Here is a 21,197-nt window from a genome sequence, read left to right as displayed (position 1 = left end):
GTGAACAAAACAATGGGCAAAATTAAAGCATCTGGATGGGTGTAAAAGAAGGAAGGGGATTTTAGGCCAGGCCATGGGTCTGCCTGCAGCCCCTCTGTTTGGGCCAGAAGCCCTCCCATGGGCCCTGAGCCCTGTCCTCGCTTGGCTCACACCTTTCTTGTTCTGGTTCATCCAATGCTCAGAGTCCAGCAGGGCCCGGGGGGGGGCGGGGCGGGGGGGGGGCGAGGAGACATGGGTGGTGTGCGCTGGGGCCAGGCCTGAGGGAGCCCCTCAAGGCCAGGCCGACCACCCAGCGTTCCAGGAAGCCACTGGGAGGCTTGGCTGGGTCTGAAGAGGAACCCGTAAGCACCAATATGAGGCTGGGGGCTGAGCCAGGATTTGCTTGTTGCCCAAATCCAAGGAGGACCTGAGGAAGGGAGGGAGGGTGCCTGAGGTGGTTCGGGGGAGGGGGAAACTGCTTCGTGCCTCAGTTTCCCCACAGGTAAAGTCTTCTCCGGCAGGGGATGCCCGAGATGATCTGCATCTAGGGAACCGGGGGCTCTGCTGGGTTCTGAGCCCTAGATGTCAAGCCAGACTGGGTAGGGATTGGCAAAGCTCTGCCCCCACTTCCGGACCCCTGAAGTGAGGACAAACCCGACTCTGGCTTTGGGCTTGGAGGGTCAGGTGGGAGGGTGGGCTGGGCCCCCCACCAGAATCCAGCCAGGAGACCTACACCTCTGCCCTCCCCTCCTGGATGGGGACCCTGCACCCCAGGGGTATGGTGCCCCGAGGCATTCAGCTCTGGCCCCTCCTCGAGCAGCCCTCTTGGCGCTGCTCCTGGGGCACCTTTGCCAGGACAAGGGAAATGTTTTTGCCCAGAAGGGCCCACTATAGCAGAAGGATGGATTTTGTGGTATCTGGCGGCCAGCGTTCCCCAAGGCAGTAAATCCTGCTCAGACTTGCTGTGTCCACCTGGGCAAGAGGCTTGATGGCCTGTCCTCTCACCTACGGTCCCCCCCACCCATCAGCGCATGGCCTCCTAGCTGGGAGGGGGGGAGGTGTTCAGCTATTCCAGCCCCAAGGCCTTTGCACTCTGTTCCCGCTGCCTGGAACACCCTTCCCCCAAAGTAACCTGAGACTGGCTTCTTCTGGTCCCTCCCTGACCACCCCCACCCCTGCTAAGAGCAACCTCACCACCTCACTTGTGTCTTTATATATATTTGATTGATTTCCGAGAGAGAGAAACATCAACTTGTTACTCCACTTATTTATACATTGATTGGTTGATTCTTGTATGTGCCCTGACAGGGGACCGAACCCGCAACCTTGGTGTATTGGGACAAGGCTCTTAACCACCAAGTCACAATGGCCAGGGCTCACCTGTGTCTTTCATGTCACCTAGGTTTTCTCTCTCGAGCACAGTTCATGCCCATTTACATGTTTGCTTTTTTATTTTTACTGCCTGTTTTACTATTTCTCCCTCCAGACTAGACTTTGAGCTCTGGGAAGGCAGGGACCTTGTTGGCTGATCCGACCCCCGGCTTAAGACTAGCCTGGCACAGAGAGGTGCTCAGTAAACACGTGTAGGTGAATTCCAACTCTTGTCTTGGAGACTCGCGTATGGGTGGTTTCTTTCTGCCCCCCTCCATGCAGCCATCATCTAATGGGATGGAGTGAGGGGAACCATGCCCAGAGCTGGCACCCAGGAAACAGGGCTGGGCCACGTTTACGGAGCCCTGTTGTGTTTCTTGGCTGGCTGCTGACCATGGGTGGCAGCCAGGATATGTTCCAGACCTCAAGGAGACCCACCTCCCACTAAACAATCCCCGTGATGGTGACATGGAATTTAGAAGCTGGTAAGTCTATGGGCAAAAGTGGAAGAGGGCACAGGGGATTTGGTGCCCTGCTGGCCAGGTGGGAGGGCATGTGATGGGGTGTCAGGAAGGCCTCAATGGGGTGACGTTCAAGCTGAGAACTGAAGGAGGCAAGGGGGAGAGCTGTGGGGACTTCTGGGGGGACAGCAGTCCAGATAGAGGGCATGGCAAATGCAAAGGTCCTGGGGCAGAACTGTGTCTGGTGTGTTGGAGGAACAGTGAGGAGGCCTGTGTGGCTGGAGCAGAGTGAGTGAGGGGGAGAGATGGAGGAGGTGAGGGCAGGAAAGGGACAGGGGCAGGTCGTGCAGGGCACAAGCCTAAGTTCTCCTGTGGGGAGAACTTAGGCTTGTGCCCCAGAAAGGTGAGAGCCCTGGAGGGCTGTGGGCAGAGGAGGGGCAGGACCTGACTCAGGTGTTCACAGGCGCTCTCTCTGGTGACAGCTGAGGGGAGAATGGACTGGGGGGCTGGGAGGGGGGCAAGGGTTGGAGCCAGACCTGGGGGCAGGTGAGTGATGGTGGGGGTTGGGCCCAGGGAAGCAGCGGCAAACCCCAGCCCCAAGGGGCCATCTCAATAGCCTCATATGTCCCCACTGGACCAACAGGCACCTCGGCCTACATCCAACAGGACTTGGTAAAGAAATCTGTGGGGTATAATTTTGCCTTTGAGATCCCCTGGTCCCATTGGGTTGCTTTTGTTCCAGTCGCGCTGACCACTCCCACTTGGAAGGTCTTTGCAAGACAAGAAACATTTTACGTGTTGTGTCCCAACAGTAGCTAATAATAACAAAACAACTCCGCGTGCCGGCTGTGAGCTCAGCCCTCTGTCACCTCTGGGCCTCCGTTTCCTGCCTGTAAAGCAGGACTAATATGAATATCTGGCAGGTGGGAAAGGCTCCAGGGTTCTTCTCTGTTAGTCTTACTTGGATCGCATACATTTTCTTGGGTTACGAGGGCTCAGAGACCCCCTGGCTGAGCAGTCCTTGTAGGCTTGGCCCACTGGGAAGTGTGTCAGGGCCATGGTCCTCAGGGAGTGCCTGCGGCGGGGAAGGCTCCCTGCTGTGCTCTCCCCCATGGTCTGCCCATGCCCTTCCCCTCATGCACATCTGGAAAGACCTCTTCGCCCTCACCTGGGGGCAGGGGAAGCTCTGGAGAAGGTCCTCCACTGCCCCAGACAGGGACTGCTAGGGCAGGAGGTGGGGTTCCAGGCAGAGGGGTGGGGGGCCTGGGGCCTGTGTGTGGGGCGGGGATGATGTCAACCCCTCACAGCCTAGTAAATGTTTATGAGCACGGGGGCCTGGGTTTGGGGGCTCCCTGGAGCCAGCAGGCAGCTGCTCCCTCCTGGCCTATTCTGGGGGGCCTGGCAGTTCTGTTTCAACACTGGCAGCCGGCCCACCAGAGGGCTGGGTGGGTGGTGAGCACAGTCCCTGCCTGAGATGTCTAGAGGGGAAACCAAGGCTGGGAGGTAAGAAGGGGCTGGCTGGCTGTGAACCTTCCCTTTCCATCAGGCAGGGGTTTGGGCTTCACGGAGAAGTAGTGGGGGAGGCTGAGGAAGGGTGTGCAGGAGGGCGGTGCAGGCGGATCTGGTACAGGTCCTTGAACAGGCACCTCCCTGCTCCAGCCCTCAGGGTCCTCCATGCAATGGGTCTGGGTCTGTGGTACCTACTCTTACACTTTGTCATCCCTGCTGACTTGGGCAGGATGAATGCAAGAGGAAGCGGACAAGGAGGCAGAGAAAGAATGTGGACACCACAGGGCCAGAGACTTTGGAGTGGCCAGCCATCCAGCTGAGCACGGTGAGCTCTGCCCCCTGCCGGCCACTGAAGGAACAGACCAGGCTGGTGCAGGAGCAGAGGGGCCAGTCCCCCAGAGGGTGTGGGAAGGGAGCTTACCCCGGGGGTACAGTCATCTCCCTCCTCACTGAATATCTTTTTAAAAATATATATATTTTATTGATTTTTTACAGAGAGGAAGGGAGAGGGATAGAAAGTTAGAAACATCGATGAGAGAGAAACATCGACCAGCTGCCTCCTGCACACCCCCTACTGGGGATGTGCCCGCAACCAATGTACATGCCCCTGACCGGAATTGAACCTGGGACCCTTCAGTCCGCAGACCGACCCTCTATCCACTGAGCCAAACCGGTTTCGGCCTCACTGAATATCTTATGAGGGCCCTGGTTACACCCCACTTGCCAGATGGGAAAACTGAGGGTGGAGCCAGGAAAGAACCAAGTGTTGAAATCAGAAGGCAGGTCTGGAAGCCCAGCACCCTCAGGGCTCAACCAGGCGTCTGGGCCCCTCCCCTCAGCCCAAGGGCAGGGTGGGGTGTCTCCATCCTTTCTCAGGGAACCCAAGTCCAGGCTCAGGATGCTGGTGCCCACTCCAGGGAGGGCGTTCTTGGCAGGGGTCCCTCATCATGGGGGGTGGGGAGGCTGGAGGGGCGGGCGGGCAGGGCCAGAAGAGACCTGGAGTGGCTATACTGGGGCAATAAAAAATGAGCAGTGACAGGCCAGTGGCTGACAGCAGCAGTGCCCGGACTGTGCTCTGCAGAGGTTTAATTTTAGCCGATCAACACCCGGCTGAGTTATTACCTGGGCTGGACAGAAGAGGAAAGCAAGGCTCCAAGTTTGGCTTTCAACCATGTCTAGGCCCTGGGGGTGGACGTGAGAAAGGAGGGATAGGGAGGGCCCCAGTGAGGAGGGTGCATGAGGGCTGCAACCAGCCTGGCCTGCTCCTGCTACCCCGCCAGGGCACAACCCTGCTCCCAGGGGGGACTGGAGGGCCCTAATTTATGACCCATCTCAGCGTGCTGGAGCAAGCCAGGCCTTCCTCTCCGGCTGCCAGGAAGCACTGAGCCAGTTCTGCAGAAAGTCTGGGACCGAGGCGGCCAGTGTTCTGGGGCTGCCTAAATCACTGTGCCTGACAGGAGGCGGCCGGTGAGGATCTCAAGTCTCTCCTCTTGTTGCTGCCAGGGGCCCCTGCCCTGCAGGCTCTCAGTGGCCTGTCACCCACCTGTCAGATGGGGACAAGGCTCTGGGGCAGGCCATCTGGGGCTCTCTGCTCCAATGCCCAGGAATTTGGAGTCGGGCTGTGCGTGGGCCGTGGGTGTGTTTTCCGCATGCTGTTGGCTTTGGGGGGAGGCCCAGACAGAGGATGGTCTGTGACCTGCAGGGGAGCAGCAGGAAGGGCTGTGGGCGGCTGTCCCAGCTCCCACTCACAGGTTCCTGTCCCCCGACACCCGCTCCCTGCTTCAAGGCCAGCTGGTGCCTCTGGCTCAGTGGGGAACAAATCCAGGTGCCTAATCTCCTGCTCCCATCCTCGGTTCCTTCCAAATCCACCCTGAGTCTCCCTAGCTGGCGCTGGCCTGTCACTCTCACCCCAGAGAGCAGGGGAGGAGAAAAGGAAGACACACATACACACACACACACACAAATATACATCAAATTTAATTTTAGGGGCATTTCCACCTGCTCAAGGTTGAGGGAGGTGGTGGGACTCACACCTTGGGCTCTGCGAACAACTCCCAGCCCTCCAGCTTGCCCATCTTGACCAGGGAGGCCGCTATGCCCATGTACACGCAGGCTGCAGCGCCGATCCCATAGCTGTGAGCTGCGAGGGTGAAGAGGGTGGCGTCAGGGACTGTGGGGCTTGCCCATGCCTCCCCCCGGCCCCCCGGCAGGAACTCCTCCCTTGAGGGATTAAGTTACTTAACCCTCTGACTTTGAAGGTGTGTGTGAAAACTGAGGCTGAGAGAGAGGCAGGAATACAAGCTGTCAAGATGGGAGGGGAGGAAGGGTAGGGGTTGCTGGGCAGATGCCACACTGGGGACTCCCAGCCTGTGCTGAGTACTGGTACCAGGCCCCCTGTCTACCCCATGGTTTGTGAACCAAGGAGCAGATTACAACTGATGGCCAGAAAGCTGCCGCCAAGGATGGCGTTCTGCTTGCTCTGGGTGGGGCTCACACCCCTTCACAGGCTTGGGGGCGCATGCCAAACCCAGACCTCACCCAAGGTCTCAAAGCAAAGGCAGGCCCAGCCCAGGTGGCTCAGTGCTTGAGAGTCAACCTATGAACCAGGAAGTCATAGCTCGATTCCTGGTCAGGGCACATGCCTGGGTTGTGGGCTCAGTCCCAGTAGGGAGTGTGCAGGAGGCCGCTGACCAATGATTCTCTCTCATCATTGATGTTTCTCTCTCTCCCTCTCCCTTCCTTTGAAATTAATACAAATATATATATATTTTAAATAAAGGCAAAAGCAGGATAGTGTGGGCTTCCCCCTCTGCAGTGCCCTCCTTCTCTGCCCGGCTGGCACCTTCCACTGACACTCCCAGCCTGCTGGGCCAGGGCAGTTTATCTTCGTGTGGCATCTGGGGCTGTGGGAGGCGGAAAGAGCATCGTCTGCTCTGTTCAGGGGGCTCCACCATGCCAGGCTGGCTTGGGCCAGACCCCTTCCACCAGGGAGGCATGCTCTGCTGGATCCCAGGTGACCACAGGCCACCTCAGCTGCCTCCCTGAACCTTAGTCATTACATCTGGAAAGTGGGGGTGGTAGTACAGGAACCAGCACCACCTTCTTCGTGCTTATAGGCTGGTGGCGGAAACAGGCAGTGACCTCAAATTCTCTGACAAAGCGCAACAAAGGAGGGAAATATGGAGTGAGGGTAGTGGGGGCCTGAGATCATACACAGAGAAGTTGGTGAGAGAGAGAGCTATGCTGACACCTGGAGGAAGGACATGCAAGCAGAGAATAGCCTATGCAAAGGCCCTGGGGCAGGACGGTGCCTGGCGTGTTGGAGGAACATGGAGGAGGCTCGTACGGCTGCAGCAGAATGAGCGAGGGGGAGAAAGGGAGGAGGGAAGCATTGGTGAGGTGGGGATACAGCAGGTGCTTAAGCAGCAGCAGGTGTTACTATTGTTGAACTGGCTGGTGACTGGGCACTGGGAGCTTACATGGCAACTGCCCCCTCCTCTGTGTCCTACACAGCCGGCCCTGCCGGGTCCCTGGTCAGGGATGGAACGCAGAGGAAGGAGGCTCAGTGGAGGGCAGGGTTGGGGAGCTCACTCACTGCGTGCTCCCAGGGTCAGGCCTCCAGCGCAGCCTCCAAAGAAGTAGTTCAGGGGGTCGTCGGGCTTCTGTCGGACCTGGGCACTGACGCAGGAGGTAATGCCAAATACGGCACCAATGGCAGCTGTGGGGCAGATAGGAGGGGGTGGGTACTGAGTCAGGGGCCTGTAGGGGCAGGATTGCCAGGCCAGTGCCAGAGAGGATACCGAGAAGTAAGATCCCCGCCCCCCCCAACACACACCATTTGCTCACCTGCAGTAAATGTGTACCGTCCTGTCCTGGCCACTCCCTCCAGGAAGGAGTCAGGGGGCTTGAGTGCGACGCTGTAGGCGGAGGTGATCAGGCCTGCAGGATGAGAGGGGTAAGGTGGCTCAGACTTGGGCCTCTGCACTGAGGAGTGGCCCTGGCTGGGGAGCAGGCCCCTCTCTCACCTGATAAACCTTTTCTCCCTTGGTCCCCACTGTGCCCCCCAAGGTATCTCAGCTGGGGTGGGAACCCAGGTCTGCTGCTGCAAAGCCTGGGCTCTCATCCTGCCTTCAGCCCCCAGACCTCCCCACTAAGGCCCAATCAAGCCTGCAGAAGGCCTGCCCGGGTCCCCGTCACCGTCATGGGCCCACCGCAGGGCACCAGCCCAGTACACAGAGGACAGGAGGACAGGCCCAGGGCCTCAACAGCCAGCTACTCCCTAGCCTTGAGCGCAGGCACAGCCGCCACAGCAGCACTCCCAGAGCCCCTGGCACCTGGGTTCCTCTCCCATCAAGGGCTCTATTCTCCTGTGGGACCCGGGGCTCCATGGCCTAATCCTCCTTGGCAGAGGCTTGGCTCCTGGGGCTGCCAATGCTTCCTTGTTGCCACCCAGGTCCCCCTCCCCACTGGCAGCTCCGGCCTGGGCCTGTCCCTCACACCTGGCTGGCTGGGTGGATGCCCATATCCACTTGGCCTCGCCACTGCCATCAGCTTTTCCATCTCTGCTGTCGGCCTGACCACCCTGCCCCTGACCTTGGCCTTTGATGCATGAGGGACCCGAGTGGGGGCTGGGTCTGCTGCGGAGTGCCAGGTGGGTGGCAAGGACCCAGGTGAAGAATTCTGAGTGGCCACTGATCTGGGCTGGTATGTGGGTTTGGGGTAAGGCTGGGGCAGACGAGGGCCCACCTGGCTGGCTGCCTGTCACCAGAACAGCCCAACACGGGGTTCCCCATCCTCCAGCTGACCCTGCTCAGGGCAACAATGCACCCCTCCTCTCCCTACAGACCCCCAGTGTTGCCTACATCAGGGACATCTCGAGGCAAGCCCATTTCATTCCAGACAAAAGAGAATTGTCACCTGCTGGGTGGCAGGCACAGCCACGGCTGCACTTACCCTCCTCAGGACCCATGGGGCTCAGGACCCTTCTATCTGTTGCTTCATGGCAGGGGAGGGGCGTCAGAGAGGCAGAGTGACTTGCCTGAGGTCATTAAGCAGAGCAGACTGCAAGCGGATGATTCTGACCCTGGGGTCCCGGTCTACCCCCCACGGCAGCCCTGGGCAGTAGGCTTCACCTGCTTCTCAGGACCCACCCACGGGACCTCTAGGCTGAGCAGTACCCCCCACCTAGCCTGGGCTTGAATGCAGCTCACTGAAGCTGCTGGGGTCCCTTTTAAAGACTTAATTGGCGGGGCCTCCCAGTCCTGTCTGGGACCTGTGAGTCTTGATCACAGGAATAAGGATCTTAGGATGCCCTGAAGGGGAACCACTTACAAGATTCAGTGATGTCCCCAAACCCAGTCATGCAGTGAGCCCTGGGGGGCACCTTATCAACCCCATCCCATATGCCTGTGGTCCTGGCCGCGATGGATACACAGAGTGCCCCTACCATCCTACATGCCCTTAGAAGTCCTTGAACTGTAAGCAAGTGACCTGAGAGCCCCCTGATTGTCCCAGGGTCAAGACTGTTCCACCCCAACTCTCCCCAAGCAATCATCCAGCATGGTGGCCTGACACAGCCCACCTCTCCAGGAGCTTGCTCAACTCCTCAGATGCTGCAACCCCCAGCACACAAGGTTCTCTGACTCACACCTTTCCATCCCCTCAGCCTGCCATAGTGGCCTCCAGACACAGTGCACATTTGTTCTTTCATTAATTTACAGCTACTGTGTGCCATCATTCATTCATTCATTCATTCACTCAGTTACTATGCACCCACATCCATCCATTCATTCAGTTACTCAGGACCCTGGTTCATTTATTCACTCACAAATAGTTACTGTATCCACAACCATCATTCAAAAATTCATTCACTCACATAATCACTATGTGCCCTGATTCATTCACTCACAGTTACTGTCTTCCTTCTTTCCTTCACAAAGTTATGGTGTGTCTACAAGGTGCTGGGCTCTGCTGACCATAGGGCTTCCTCCAGGGGCTCACCAGCTCAGGGAAGCGAAACATGAAACCAGTGCTCTTGTGAGGGCTGAGGGGAGGTAGGGAATGAGGGAGTGGGTAGGTGAGGGAGGATCCAGAAGTCAAGTTCAATGGTGAGAGCACACATGTACACTCCCACTCACAAACACCAGCATTAATGTCTTTCTCGGTTTCAAAATCCCCTACAGCAGCGATTTTCAGATTTTCAACCGGTGCACCATGGCACACTAGTGTGCTGAAAGAATTTCTAAAATATGCAATACCTGACAACTTAATCAGGGGCACTGAGCTCTTTTCCCTTAGATTGTCAAAGAAATAAAACGACAACAGCCAACACAGCAATAGCCATCTGGTGTCAATGAATGAAAATTATACCTTTTTTTTGTCAGATAGGCAAAAATATATTTTTTGTTATGCTGCAGAATTTTACTAATTAGTTTATGTGTGCCATGAGATGAAAAAGGTTGAAAATCACTGCCCTAAAGCATCACTTCTCCCAATCTTCTCCCAGAAAGCCCCACCCTCCTGGGCTTTAATTTCCTGAGACACAATCAGGACCTTCCAGGCATTCATCAGTGACAGCATCTCCCCATAAGAATGCACGAGAGAACTCCTACAGTGAGCTGATCCCACACTGAGGAGCCCTCCAGGGCTCCCATAGAGATCCCACCACATGCCCTAAACTGTCCCAATAACTTGCCATTCAAGTAGACTCCATATAACCCACCCCCTGGGACCCCCTCTTCAGCCTTTTCTGTTGACCACCCAGTTCACACATTCGTTGCCCCAGGCACCCCCAGAAGATCAGCAGACCTGGATTTGCAGCCTGGCTTCAAAAGACCCCGGGGCAGTTAATACACCTCTTCAACCTTCAGTTTCCACCTCTGAGAAATGGAGATAATGGTCTTACTAAATATGCAGATAATGATCGGGATTATTAGGTCTACCCTAATGCAAATGCCTCCCAGTGTTGACTCAACTTCTGCCGTGCTCTGTTTCAGGAGCTGGAGGTACAAAAGGTGGCCAAAACCACCAAATCTACTTCTCAGGGAGACTAGAATAAAAGGGGACCAGAAGGGGTGAGACTCGGGGGTCTCCTCTGCAGGGGAATGCCAGTGCTGTGGGTCCCCTCACACCCCAAGGCTTTCCCTGACTCACTTCACCGATGATCTCCTCGGCACTCCTAGGATCCCTCTGGTGGCCCCAATAAAACTTCAGATGTCCCTAACCACACAACTGTTCTGAATCCTTTCTCAAATCTTCTGTACCCCACTCAGACATCCCAATAATAACCCATAACCCCGCCCCCCCCCAATAATCTCAACATTACCCCGTTAGAAAGTCTCATTATCTTCTGGCTCCTTTGACCTCGATAATGGCCCTGTCTCACTCCACGTCTTCCAAAGAGCCCGTGTCACTTCAACAATAACCCCCAAACCCCAGAACCCAGGGATCACTTCTGACAAGCCCAGTAACCAGCCTGTAACATGTACCACAACCTCCTGGAGCCCTCCAATCCTGCTAGACCCCCCCCGCCCAAAAAAAACACACACGTCTCTCTCACGAGTTCCCCATGACCGCCCCAGGCACCCCGTCGAGGATGACGTACTACCCCGCGACACTCCCAGCCCTGATGTGACCCCCTTGGACAGCTCCCGCTGACCCTACGGCCTCCCTGCGCCCTCTGAATTAGTTCGACACCCCACAAAGTCTCTCTCGTACAGGGTATCCCCAGACACGCTGAGGAAAACCATCTGCCACCCCGCGAGATCCACAGTCCCCCAGGCCACCCTCGGATAGCCCCCAGTGACCCTGTGACCTCCCTGCACCCTCCGCCCTCGGGGCCCGGCCAGTCGGTGCTCACCAACGGCACCAGTGATACTAGTGCTGGCGTAGGCCTTGCGGTGACACTCAGTGCCGTCAGGGATGTCCCAGTACCGCCGAATAAGCCGCTCCATGGCTGCGACCCCGAGCCCCGCACTCCACAGCCGGCAATACCCAGGGCCAAGGGCAGCCTCCGCTCGCTATCGCGAGACTTCCGGGGAGGCGCGCGCAGCACCCCTGGCGGACAGGCTCGCAACAAGCATGCAACTTTATTGAGTGCCGCGGCCACGGCCACGGGCTGCGCGCACGCGCCGAGTTCGAGACAGCCGTAAAGGAAGAGCTGGTGCTCCCCCGGCAGATTTCTGGAGGGGAAAAGGGAGGCCAACCAGGATCAGTGAGGTCAGATCTCGCTATTTCTAGCTCAGAAGGCCCTAGGTTAGGCATGGTCTGACTCCCGGAGGTGGGACCTGCCATTGGGGCTGGACTATAATAGGTGCTAGGCAAATCGCCACGCACAGATTAGGGCGCGGGCGGGACGGGACTGAGTTTGACTAGAGCGAGAGGTAATTATGGGGCGGGACATAGCGAAAATGTGGCCACTTGCTGCGTTAGAATCTGCCTAGGGGCGTGGTCACGCACTGAGGCCCGTCCCCAAGTAGGAATCTGAACCGCGTGCGACTATTTGGGGGCGTGGCCAGGATCCAGAGCGGGGCTTGAGGGGAAAGGGACTAACCCTCGTACTAAGATCTTAGAAGGACGTGTTCTGTGCCCAGCTTGCGGCTGGTCCGAGATCAGTGCCGGGTGAAGTACGCATTACGCTTGGGGACGTGGCAAGGACCAGAGACAGAACCTGTGGGGGACGTGACCAATCCGGAGCTGTACGATTGCCTAAGGGGCGTGGACGTGCCCAATCAAGTGGCTCTGAGAGAAGCGCAACCGATTCCCGGAACGTGGTCTGACCGGTTCGGTCGCGGATCCGGACCAATCCTGGTGTTACCTCCTGAGCAGAGTAACCAATGGCGTTGCCAGAGCCTGAATGGGCCGTGCCGCCGGAGAACGGGCCCGGGCCAGGGGCGGAGTTCTGAGGTTCCGGAACCAATCAGGGTGTTTGGGCTTGAGGAGGGCACTACCCAGTCGGCTGCGGCCAATCGCCCCGTGGTCCTGAGTGGGCCTTTGGGGCGTGGTCCACGGCGGTAGCACGGGTTTCAGGCGGCCCAGGGGCGTGGCCAGGCCTGGACCGCCACCGGGGCCATGTCCGCGCCGCCGCCCCTACAGATCCGCGAGGCGAACGCGCACCTGGTGGCCGTACACCGGCGCGCCGCGGAGCTGGAGGCGCGGCTGGACGCGGCGGAGCGCACGGTGCGCTCCCAGGCCGAGCGCCTGGCCCACCACGACGAGCAGCTGCGCGCTGCCCTGGACGAACTGGGCCGCGCCAAGGACCGGTGAGGCCCGGGGCCCGCCAGGTGAACTTCTAGGAGGTGGGCGGAGGCGGAGCCGAGATTGGAAAGGGAGCGCTGGCAGGGGAACCGAATTCATTCACTGGAGGCTGTACTACCGGAGGGGTTGAAAAAGAAACACCAAAGAATTTGAATTAGTCATCAGCATGTAAAGATTTGTCACACAAGTGTGTGGATTTTTTAAGTTTCCCCACAAAGTAAAATCAGCTGGTACTGAATGGTGTAGAGTCCACCGACTTCTTTGAGTAGGTTTTGGGAGCCATGGCAGGTTCTTGAACAGAAGAGGATGTGATCTATCAGAAATTTATATTTTGTTTTGTTTTGTTTTTGCTAATCTGCACCCGAGGATATTTTCCCATTTATTTTTAGAGAGTGGAAGGGAAGGGGGAGAGACAGAGAGGAACATCAGTGTGAGAGACATATCAATTGGTTTCCTCTCGCAGGTGCCCAAATGAGGGTTGGGGCTCCAGCCTGCAACTAAGATATATGCCCTTGACCTTGACTGGAATCGAACCCAGGACCTGTTAGTCCGTGGGACAATGCTCTATCCACTGAGCCAAACCACCTACAGCTACCAGAAGTTTTTAAAAATATATAATCAATATTTTTTAATCAAATTTTTATTGATTTCAGAGAGGGGGAGAGAGAAACATCTACGACGAGAGAGAAGCATTGATTGGCTGCCTCCTGCATGCCTCCTACTGGGGGTCAAGCCCACAACCAGGGCATGAGCCCTTAACCAGAATTGAACCCCGGGACCATTCAGTCCACATGCCCACACCCTATCCACTGAGCCAAACCAGCTAGGACCATCAGAAGTTATTGAAGAGTCCCTCTAGCACCCGAGAATTGAAAGGGATGAGACAAGTGCCCAGGGGGAGATACTGGAGCCCAGGTGAGAAACAATTCAGAGCTGGATTAATTCAACTTTACTAATTCACCTACTATGTGCCAGACACTGTGCTGGGTACTAGGGCACATCTACACAGCTCTGCCCTTAGGCAGACACATCACTAGGCAGTTACAACATGGGGTGATGAGAGGTTGTGAAGGAGGTGCACACATGGTTCTGAGGGGATCCAGAGGGAATGCTTCCTGGAGGAGGAGCCAACTAAGCTGAACAACAAATAGGAAAAGATGTAGGGAAAGAGGGAACCGCAGGAAGAGCTAGGAGGAGACATGAGTCTGTTCAGCTGGGTGGCTTAAACAGTAGACATTTATCACTGTTCTGGAGACTGTGAAGTCCAAGATCAAAGTACTGGCAAATTCAGTTCCTGGTGAGGACTGTCTTCCTGGTCATCTCATTGTGTCCTCACCGAGGAGAGGGAGAGAGCTGCCTGGTGTCTCTCCTTATAAGAGCACTAATCCCATCATGAGGATCCCACCGTCATGACCTCATCTAACCTTAGCTTCCAAAGGCCCCCACCTTCAAATATCATACTGGGATGTAGGGATTCAACTTATGAACTCGGGAAGGACATAACCGTTCAGTCCTTAAGGGGAGGCCATGAGGCAGTGGTGAGGAATATGGCCTTTATACTGATGATGGGGAGCCTGAGATCAGAAGAGACAGGAGCATCTCTGGTCCTTCAGTACTGTTACTACCGAGTTCTGTCTTCCTGCCAGCGAGATCGCCGCTCTGCAGGAGCAGCTGCTGACCTCCGAGGCCACTGTCCACAGCCTGCAGGCGGCCGTGCACCAGAGGGACAAGCTCATCAGGCAGCTGCAGCCCCGGGCCGAGCTGCTGCAGGACATATGCCGCCAGCGACCACCCCTGGCTGGGCTGCTGGCAGCCCTTGCTGAGGCCGAGCGCCTGGGTCCCCTACCAGCCAGTGACCCTGGCCACCCACTCTCTGGTGCGCCCAGTTTGCTCCTTGCCAACAGCACTGAGGAGGAAGGGGACAGGGACCACCTCCAGCCAGCAGTGTTTGGGACCACTGTGTGAGCCCCAGAGCACAGATACCAGAATGGAGACAGAGGGTGCCTGTGGGGACTTTTTCCACTGCTGTGGGGGTACTCAAGGGTGGGAGTGTCACCGTGTCTCAGGGGGAACCCCATGGCAGAGCCATAATACTTTCCAAGCATCAGACCTGCTAAAAAGTCAAATGGTCAGCCTGCAGGCAAATGAAATGTTTAGTCCAAATCTTTTTAAAAAACAAAACTTTTTTTTTTCCAATTACCCTTGTTGAAAAATTGGCAACATTTACACACAAAAATCTGGATTTCTGGCTTTAGATTTGGCCATGCCTGCCTGGAACTGAACCCATAATAGTCTCTTTAGCCACAGTGTGAATTTTTTAATTAGTTCCTTCACTTCTCTTAGGGCCAGATGTCTGGGCCCCAAAGCATGAGTTTGAGACCTCTCTCTGGTGGAGGCAGATGGCATCAAGTTCCAGATTATTAGATTGTTTCTTCTCCCCCTTTCCCCGTCCAGATTTTCTTTCATTCTGAAGCATCCTTTATCCCAGGATAGAGCTTTTTCTTACTCCATCCCAAACCAGAATTATTTTTATTATTTCCCAACCCAAGGACATACCTATTGATGTTCTAGAGAGGGAGACAGCAAAATATTGATGAGAGAGAAAAACATCAATCGGTTTTCCAGTACGCACCCTGACTGGGGATGGAACCCACAACCTAGGTATGTGCTGAGGGGAATTAAGCCTGCAGCTTTTTGGTGCATGGGACAAGGCTCTAGTCGAGCCACATGGCCCCCAGACTAGAATTAAGAGCTTCAAGCTTCATGCTGTTTTGGATTATTTTGAAGACAAATCCTAGACATTTCCCCCCTAACTCTGTCCTTCCCTCAACCTTTAACTCAAGGCAGTGTGTGTAGGGCACGTGAGATGCTGGCAGCCCGGCTGTGCTGTCCTGGAAAACTCAGGCCTCCCTTAACCTTTTCTTGATAATGTGCTGCCTCAAGGCCTTTACACTGGCTGCTCCCTCTGCCTAGAATGCTCTTCCCAGGCGTCACATGATGGGTTCCTTATCACTCGGGTTTTTGCTCAAATTTCTCCTCAGAAAGGCCTTCTCTGACTACCTGAAGTAATTCCTCCCCACCCCTGCCACTACCATTGCATTTCTTTTTCCTTTAAAATATATATTTTTATTGATTTCAGAGAGGAAGAGGGAGGGAGATAGAAACATCAATGATGAGAGAATCATTGATCGGTTGCCTCTTGCACACCCCCTACTAGCGATCGAGCCAGAAACCTGGACATGTGCCCTTGACTGGAATCGAACCCAGACCCTTCAGTCCGAAGGCTGAGCCTCTTATCCACTGAGCCAAGCCTGCCAGGGCTATTTTTTTGTTATAGAAGCTCTTACCACCAGAGTGTAAGCTGCATGAAGGCAGAGCTTTTGTTCTACGCCGATAGTCCTGTAGGAACAGGATGGGTCTGTGGGCCCTGAAGGGAGTTGGGGGTCCCCAGCACTTCAGATAAAACCCCTCCAGTCTAGCTTTTGTAGTGAGCAGCTGGTTCCTATTTTATAGTCCCTAGAGAATCTATTTTTTAACTCCTTTTTCTACACTGCGCTCTTGGCCAGAGCCATTCAGGGAGTGTTGCTTATCAAACCAGGGAACCTTGTGCTCTCCTCAGCCCAGCCTGAGCTGTTTCCCACCTCCTTACTCAGGAAATTGTCATACCGGGAACTGCTGTGGGGCAGGGCCTATTCCCGCTAGAAAGGTTGGCGCCCATCCCGTCCTCAGGATGGTGCCTGTTGTCTGCCTGGCATCTAACACTGACCCCTCAGTATATAACAATATCCCCATTTTCTCCTCTGGATGAATGAGAAAGGGGGGCTTGTTTGTATGAGGGAAGGCAGGCTGGGGCCTGTGTGAGCTCAAGAATAAATAGGGTGATTTGTCAGCCTGGTCCTTCCTCATTTTTTCCAGGTGTGGGGCGCTGGAGAGGTGGCCACTGTGTGGTTCCTGGTCTAGGGTGGGGCCCTGCTGGGTGAGGGCTTGTTTCAGTCACAGGAGCTTGTACCACAGGCACTTTACACACACAACTGTGTCTAATCTTTGTTTGCAGCCACCTATGGACACAGGCTGCCCCATTCTCAGTTGGGAGAGACTGAAGGTGAAATGAAAAGGCCTCTGGGTCAGGAGGGCCTGGACCCCTACCCATTTTTGGAAGTTATTGTTGAAATTCTGATTCTCTTGCAGATGTCAAACAGAGCTACACTAATTGTGGTTAGATTTTACATTTTCCATAGGGAAAAAAACTGATGCAACACATTCAAAAACACAATGCAGTATTTCTTTGCCCAAAGAATGCTGGACTGCAGCAAGCCACTGAGCTGACTGTGACATCAGCTGGGGCTTGAATTGTAGCGCTGGGTCAGGAATTCCTGACCACACACCATAGTGCTGAGTGCAAGGCCTGGAGGTCCCCAAAGGGGGGGGCCCACTTTTTTTTGTTAATCCCATCTTTGAGGATATTTTTTCCATTGAAAAAAAAATTTTTTTTTAAGAGTGGAAGGGAGGGAGGGGGAAAGAAACATCTATGTGAGAGATACATTGATTGGTTGCCTCCTGCACATGCCCCAACTGGGGCCAGGATGGAACCTGCAACCCAGGCATGTGCCCTGGCCAGGTAATTGAACCCATGACCCTTCGTTTTGTGGGCTGACTAACCAGAGAGCCACACCAGCCAGGGCAAGGGCCCACATTTTAAGTCCTTGGGAGTCCCAACGTCCTTTTGGATCCTGCTGGTTGGTGTCATGCTCTGTTGGCAACGATGTCCAAAATCTGGATTGAAGACCTGTGATGGTGGCCTTGGTTTCTCTTGGATTATGTCAGGTCAGGACCACTTTTCTCTATTTGGTACCGCAGCCTCCTGGCTCACCAGCTTGTCCATGAGCAAGCCCACCAAGTGATGTCTGAGAACTGAAAACCAACCACCAAAAGACCCATACAACAAAAACACCATGACTGGCCCCTTAGTAACTACCAGGAACTGCTTTGGCCAACTTAACTCTGCTGTGTCCTGGCTCAGCTAGCACTGGTCTCAGGACCTCCCATTGGACATGGGTTGGGCCACCATCAGCCCTTTTAAACTCAAATCCCTCAGCAGCTTTGGCTGCTGCCCTGTGAAAAGGGATAGGGGTCAATATAGTCCAGGGAGGAGAGGGGCTCTGCCTCAGGTCACATAGGAATTGGGCCTTGAGCCTCTCTCCATCTAGGACATAGTCCTTGCAGGCCTGTGGCCTGCCCCTCATTGTGGTCAGAAAGACTCCCACCTCCCACCCTGGTCTGGGCCTGGCTCTATCCCAGGCCTGAGCACTGCAGGGTAGGGAGTGAGCAGCACAATGGGTGGATGGGGCTGCCAATGACAGCACTGCTGTCCCTCCTGGTCCTGCCATTCGGCACAGTCAGGGTTACAGCTGGGGCCCCTCCCAGTCTCCAGAGCCACTGTCCCTTAGCAACAATCCTACCAGGCAGAACACACTGCCAACACAGGACAAACCAGGCAGGAGCCAGTGGAGTGGCCATCTGAGGACTCCAGGACAGACAAGGCCAGGTGAGTGAGTAGGGGGCGCCCAGCTTGTAGCCTGGCCAGCCGAGCAGGAAACCCACTTGACCTCTGTCTCATCCAGCTGCCCAGAGAGGCTGAACCTAACATGGATACGGTGGACGCCACTGTGGAGAGGCTCCGGGGACAGTGCCTGTCCCGAGGGGCCTCTGGCATCCAGGGCCTAGCCAGGTGAGCTGTCCCCTCACCCGTTCCTGACCACTTGGCCCCAGGGATCACTCTCCAACTGCGACCCTTGCCCCTAGGTTTTTCCGCCGCCTGGACCGCGACAGGAGCCGATCCCTGGATGCGAGGGAGCTTCAGCAGGGCTTGGCTGAGCTGGGGCTGGCGCTGGACATGGCTGAGGCAGAGGGTGTGTGCAGGCGATGGGACCGTGACGGCAGCGGGACGCTGGACCTGGAGGAGTTCCTGAGGGCACTCCGTGTAAGGCTGGCTGACGGGGCAAGTCCCTTCACCCACCTGTCTGGCGGGGGGAAGGTGTGCTGAGCTCTCAGTGGGGTTACCTGTGTCAGCAGACACCCAGGAATTCATCACTAAGAGACTCAGGGATCCCCTGCACTCTGCACTCTATGCCTGGAGGGGTTGGGGTCTCTTAGTCATCACTCTCCCTTTCAGCCCCCCATGTCCCAGGCCCGGGAGGCGGTCATTGCAGCTGCATTCTCCAAGCTGGACCGCAGTGGAGATGGTGTGGTGACCGTGGATGACCTTCGGGGGGTGTATAGCTGCCACGCCCACCCCAAGGTGCAAAGTGGGGAGTGGACTGAGGAGGAGGTGCTCCGCCGCTTCCTGGACAACTTTGATTCCTCTGAGAAGGACGGGCAGGTAGGTGACGCCTATGGGGTCTCCCCAGCTCCTCCTGCCCTAGATTTCCATCCCTACTTAGAGCCTGTCTGCCCCCAGGTCACCCTGGCTGAATTCCAGGACTACTACAGTGGTGTGAGCGCCTCCATGGACACGGATGAGGAGTTTGTGGCCATGATGACCAGTGCCTGGCGACTGTGAGCAGCATGCACTCAGCTGGCACCACTGTAGCATAGGACCCCACCATGGCACCCTCTGAGCTTCCAGCTGGGCAGCCCCAGGGGTGGGGGCTGGAGGGGAGCAGGAGGATTAAGGCTGCAGAACTGGTTGGACCAGGTCTGAGGCCCTTGCTTAGCCAACAGGCCCAAGTGGGACAAAGCCCTCCCCTTCCCCCCCCATGAGGCCACTGGAGATGCCCACCCCACCCCTCACCCCGTTCTGCTCAGTTAATCCTTGACTCTGTTAGAATTCCCACCCTGCCCCACCCTCATGGTTCCTGGGAAGCCAGGAGGCCCCTGGATGTGATATGGGTGTGGGGAGGGAAGCAAATGGCTCTCTGTGAAGCTAGGCTCTGCACTGAAATCCAATGACCCTTTTCTAGAGTGTGGGGCAGGGGCCCAGGGCAGCAGGCAGGCCAGGCTGCTGGAGGAGCCTTACCTTGGGAGGCAGAGGTCATTCCTGGCCAGGCCCTCGGGCTTCCTGAGGCCCCTGGGGCACACGGGAGGCCAGGGCTTTAGTTAAAAGTTTTAATGTAGTTCCCAAATACATTTCATATGACAATCTTACATAAATGTTCCAAAACACATGGGCATTATCTGGTTTTACTTGTCACTAGTTGGCTAAGGCGTAAAGCAGAGAAATGTAGCCAGATCTGCTGGGGGTGGGAGGAGGGGTGGTGAGGGAAGGGCTTTGGTGTCTTCCCATGGCTCAGGCTCAGGCTCAGGCTGCGAACAGTCAACCCAAGGTGTGGGTGGCACAGCTATGGAGACCAGGCCTTCTCCCTCCCTATGAGTGGGCTGGATAATTTCTTCTAAAATCCCCTGGGGCCCTGTGAACAGGGACCTTCTTTGCAAGGGGAGCGGTGCCCAGCTGGGGTCTTGGCCTTCTCTGGGGTGGGCACAGCACCCGCTCCCGTGTGTGCTGCAAGTGTTGGGACAGCAGCCTGTAGTCTGGAACCAGTCCCCTGCCACTCCTCAGGGGCCCTGCTAGGGACCCCATCTGCCTGTTATGGAGGCCCCTGGCCCTGGATGGTCTTGGGGGCGGTGACATCCAGGGCTGGGCAAGGAATGGCCAACAGTAGAAATGTCTGATGATGGGTGACCCATATGATGGGGGTAAGCAAGAGGGGAGGGGCGCTATGCACATCCCCCTCTTTGTCAGCTACTGTGGGAAGCAGTGGCCTCACTGTCAAGTCCCCACTCTGGAAGGCACCTCATCCAATAGGGCCAGGCCTCCACACCAAGATATCACCCTCTAGGCAACGGGAATGGGTGAGAGGGGATCTAAGAACCTCCTAGATCCAGTGCCCCTTTTCTAGATAAGCTCTCTCTAGTTGTGAGGCCTACCCCTCAACATTCCTTCATAGCTTTGAGGAGCCCCAGGTGGGGAACAAGTGGGAGCCTTCAGAGCACCCCAAGCTCCCCAGTAAGGCCCCAACACACAAGCCATGACCATAGGGAGAATGAGGACGTTGGAGCTGTGCCTGCTCAACACACAGGAGCATCTTAATCTAAGAAACAAAAAACAAAGCCTTGGGGAAAGAAACCTAAAAACATACACCCCAAATCAGAAGGTGGGGAAGGGGAGATGAAGATAGTAGCAGAGTATCCAGCAGGGCCAGTGTTTAACTTGTGGTAGCCTGGGCAGTTGGCAGGAACCCACGGGTATGGCGGCGGCATGAGGGGTGAAGAAACCAGGCATCCCAGTCCCAGTGAGAAGCCGTGACAAGTCTTAATGTGCCATTTCAATTCAAAGGAGGGAGGGAAGAAATGTTCTTTTTGTTTTGCTCATCAATATGATGAGGTCTCATGTCCCAAACCACATTCAAGCAGTTCCCAAGTCTGCTTCTGAACGGGCCTTGCGGATCCGGACTGTGGCCAACCCGGCGGGGAGTGTGGTTCCCGGGGCCCCGCACCTCGACGCAGCCGGAGAGGGGCGGGCGGGTGGGTGGACAGACGGACAAAGCAGCAGGCTCCCGGGTGGCCAGCTCCCGGCGCTATGTGCTCCCAGCTGTCTGCCCGTCCCCTTCGTTGTCAGCGCCTGTG

The 21,197-nt window shown here is 56.0% G+C and overlaps 4 protein-coding genes across 13 annotated transcripts in view; 2 read left to right on the top strand and 2 right to left on the bottom strand.

Moving 5' to 3' along the window:
- Positions 1–5,275: 5,275 nt before the first annotated feature.
- NDUFA11 (NADH:ubiquinone oxidoreductase subunit A11) lies at positions 5,276–11,352 on the bottom strand. Its single transcript, XM_028159165.2, has 4 exons — positions 11,179–11,352; positions 7,167–7,259; positions 6,916–7,038; positions 5,276–5,460 (listed from the first exon to the last, which is right to left on the bottom strand). Exons 1-4 carry the CDS (start codon positions 11,270–11,272, stop codon positions 5,348–5,350), a joined length of 423 nt encoding a protein of 140 aa, XP_028014966.1. The 5' UTR covers positions 11,273–11,352; the 3' UTR covers positions 5,276–5,347.
- Positions 11,353–11,850: 498 nt separating this feature from the next.
- Positions 11,851–16,464, top strand: VMAC (vimentin type intermediate filament associated coiled-coil protein). The gene is made up of 2 exons (XM_008150570.3): positions 11,851–12,580; positions 14,222–16,464. The coding sequence occupies exons 1-2, from the start codon at positions 12,390–12,392 to the stop codon at positions 14,538–14,540; spliced, it is 510 nt and encodes a 169-aa protein (XP_008148792.1). The 5' UTR covers positions 11,851–12,389; the 3' UTR covers positions 14,541–16,464.
- Positions 14,403–19,736, top strand: CAPS (calcyphosine). Of its 4 annotated transcripts, none has more exons than XM_054717477.1 (5): positions 14,403–14,451; positions 18,197–18,303; positions 18,378–18,555; positions 18,748–18,954; positions 19,033–19,736. In XM_054717477.1, exons 2-5 carry the CDS (start codon positions 18,221–18,223, stop codon positions 19,132–19,134), a joined length of 570 nt encoding a protein of 189 aa, XP_054573452.1. In that variant the 5' UTR covers positions 14,403–14,451; positions 18,197–18,220; the 3' UTR covers positions 19,135–19,736. The 4 variants fall into 4 exon arrangements, with proteins under 4 accessions (XP_054573452.1, XP_054573451.1, XP_008148789.2 ...); XM_008150567.3 differs by lacking the exon at positions 14,403–14,451 and adding an exon at positions 17,095–18,120; XM_054717476.1 differs by having other exon boundaries at positions 18,748–19,736.
- Positions 19,705–21,197, bottom strand: part of RANBP3 (RAN binding protein 3) — a 59,876-nt gene continuing 58,383 nt past the window's right edge. For 2 of the 7 annotated variants that reach the window (XM_054717470.1, XM_054717469.1), the window contains exon 18: positions 19,706–21,192. In XM_054717470.1, coding sequence (XP_054573445.1) covers positions 21,149–21,192 — 44 coding nt within the window. In that variant the 3' untranslated portion in view covers positions 19,706–21,148. Of the gene's footprint in view, positions 21,193–21,197 lie in introns of all 7 variants that reach the window. The other 5 variants (XM_028159145.2, XM_054717471.1, XM_054717472.1 and 2 more) reach the window with 5 other exon arrangements.

The sequence above is a fragment of the Eptesicus fuscus genome, chromosome 6 (genome assembly GCF_027574615.1).
Source record: "Eptesicus fuscus isolate TK198812 chromosome 6, DD_ASM_mEF_20220401, whole genome shotgun sequence".
Classification (NCBI taxonomy): Eukaryota; Metazoa; Chordata; class Mammalia; order Chiroptera; family Vespertilionidae; genus Eptesicus; species Eptesicus fuscus.
Note: the sequence above shows the minus strand (reverse complement) of the source record. Positions and strands in the feature narration are given on the sequence as shown.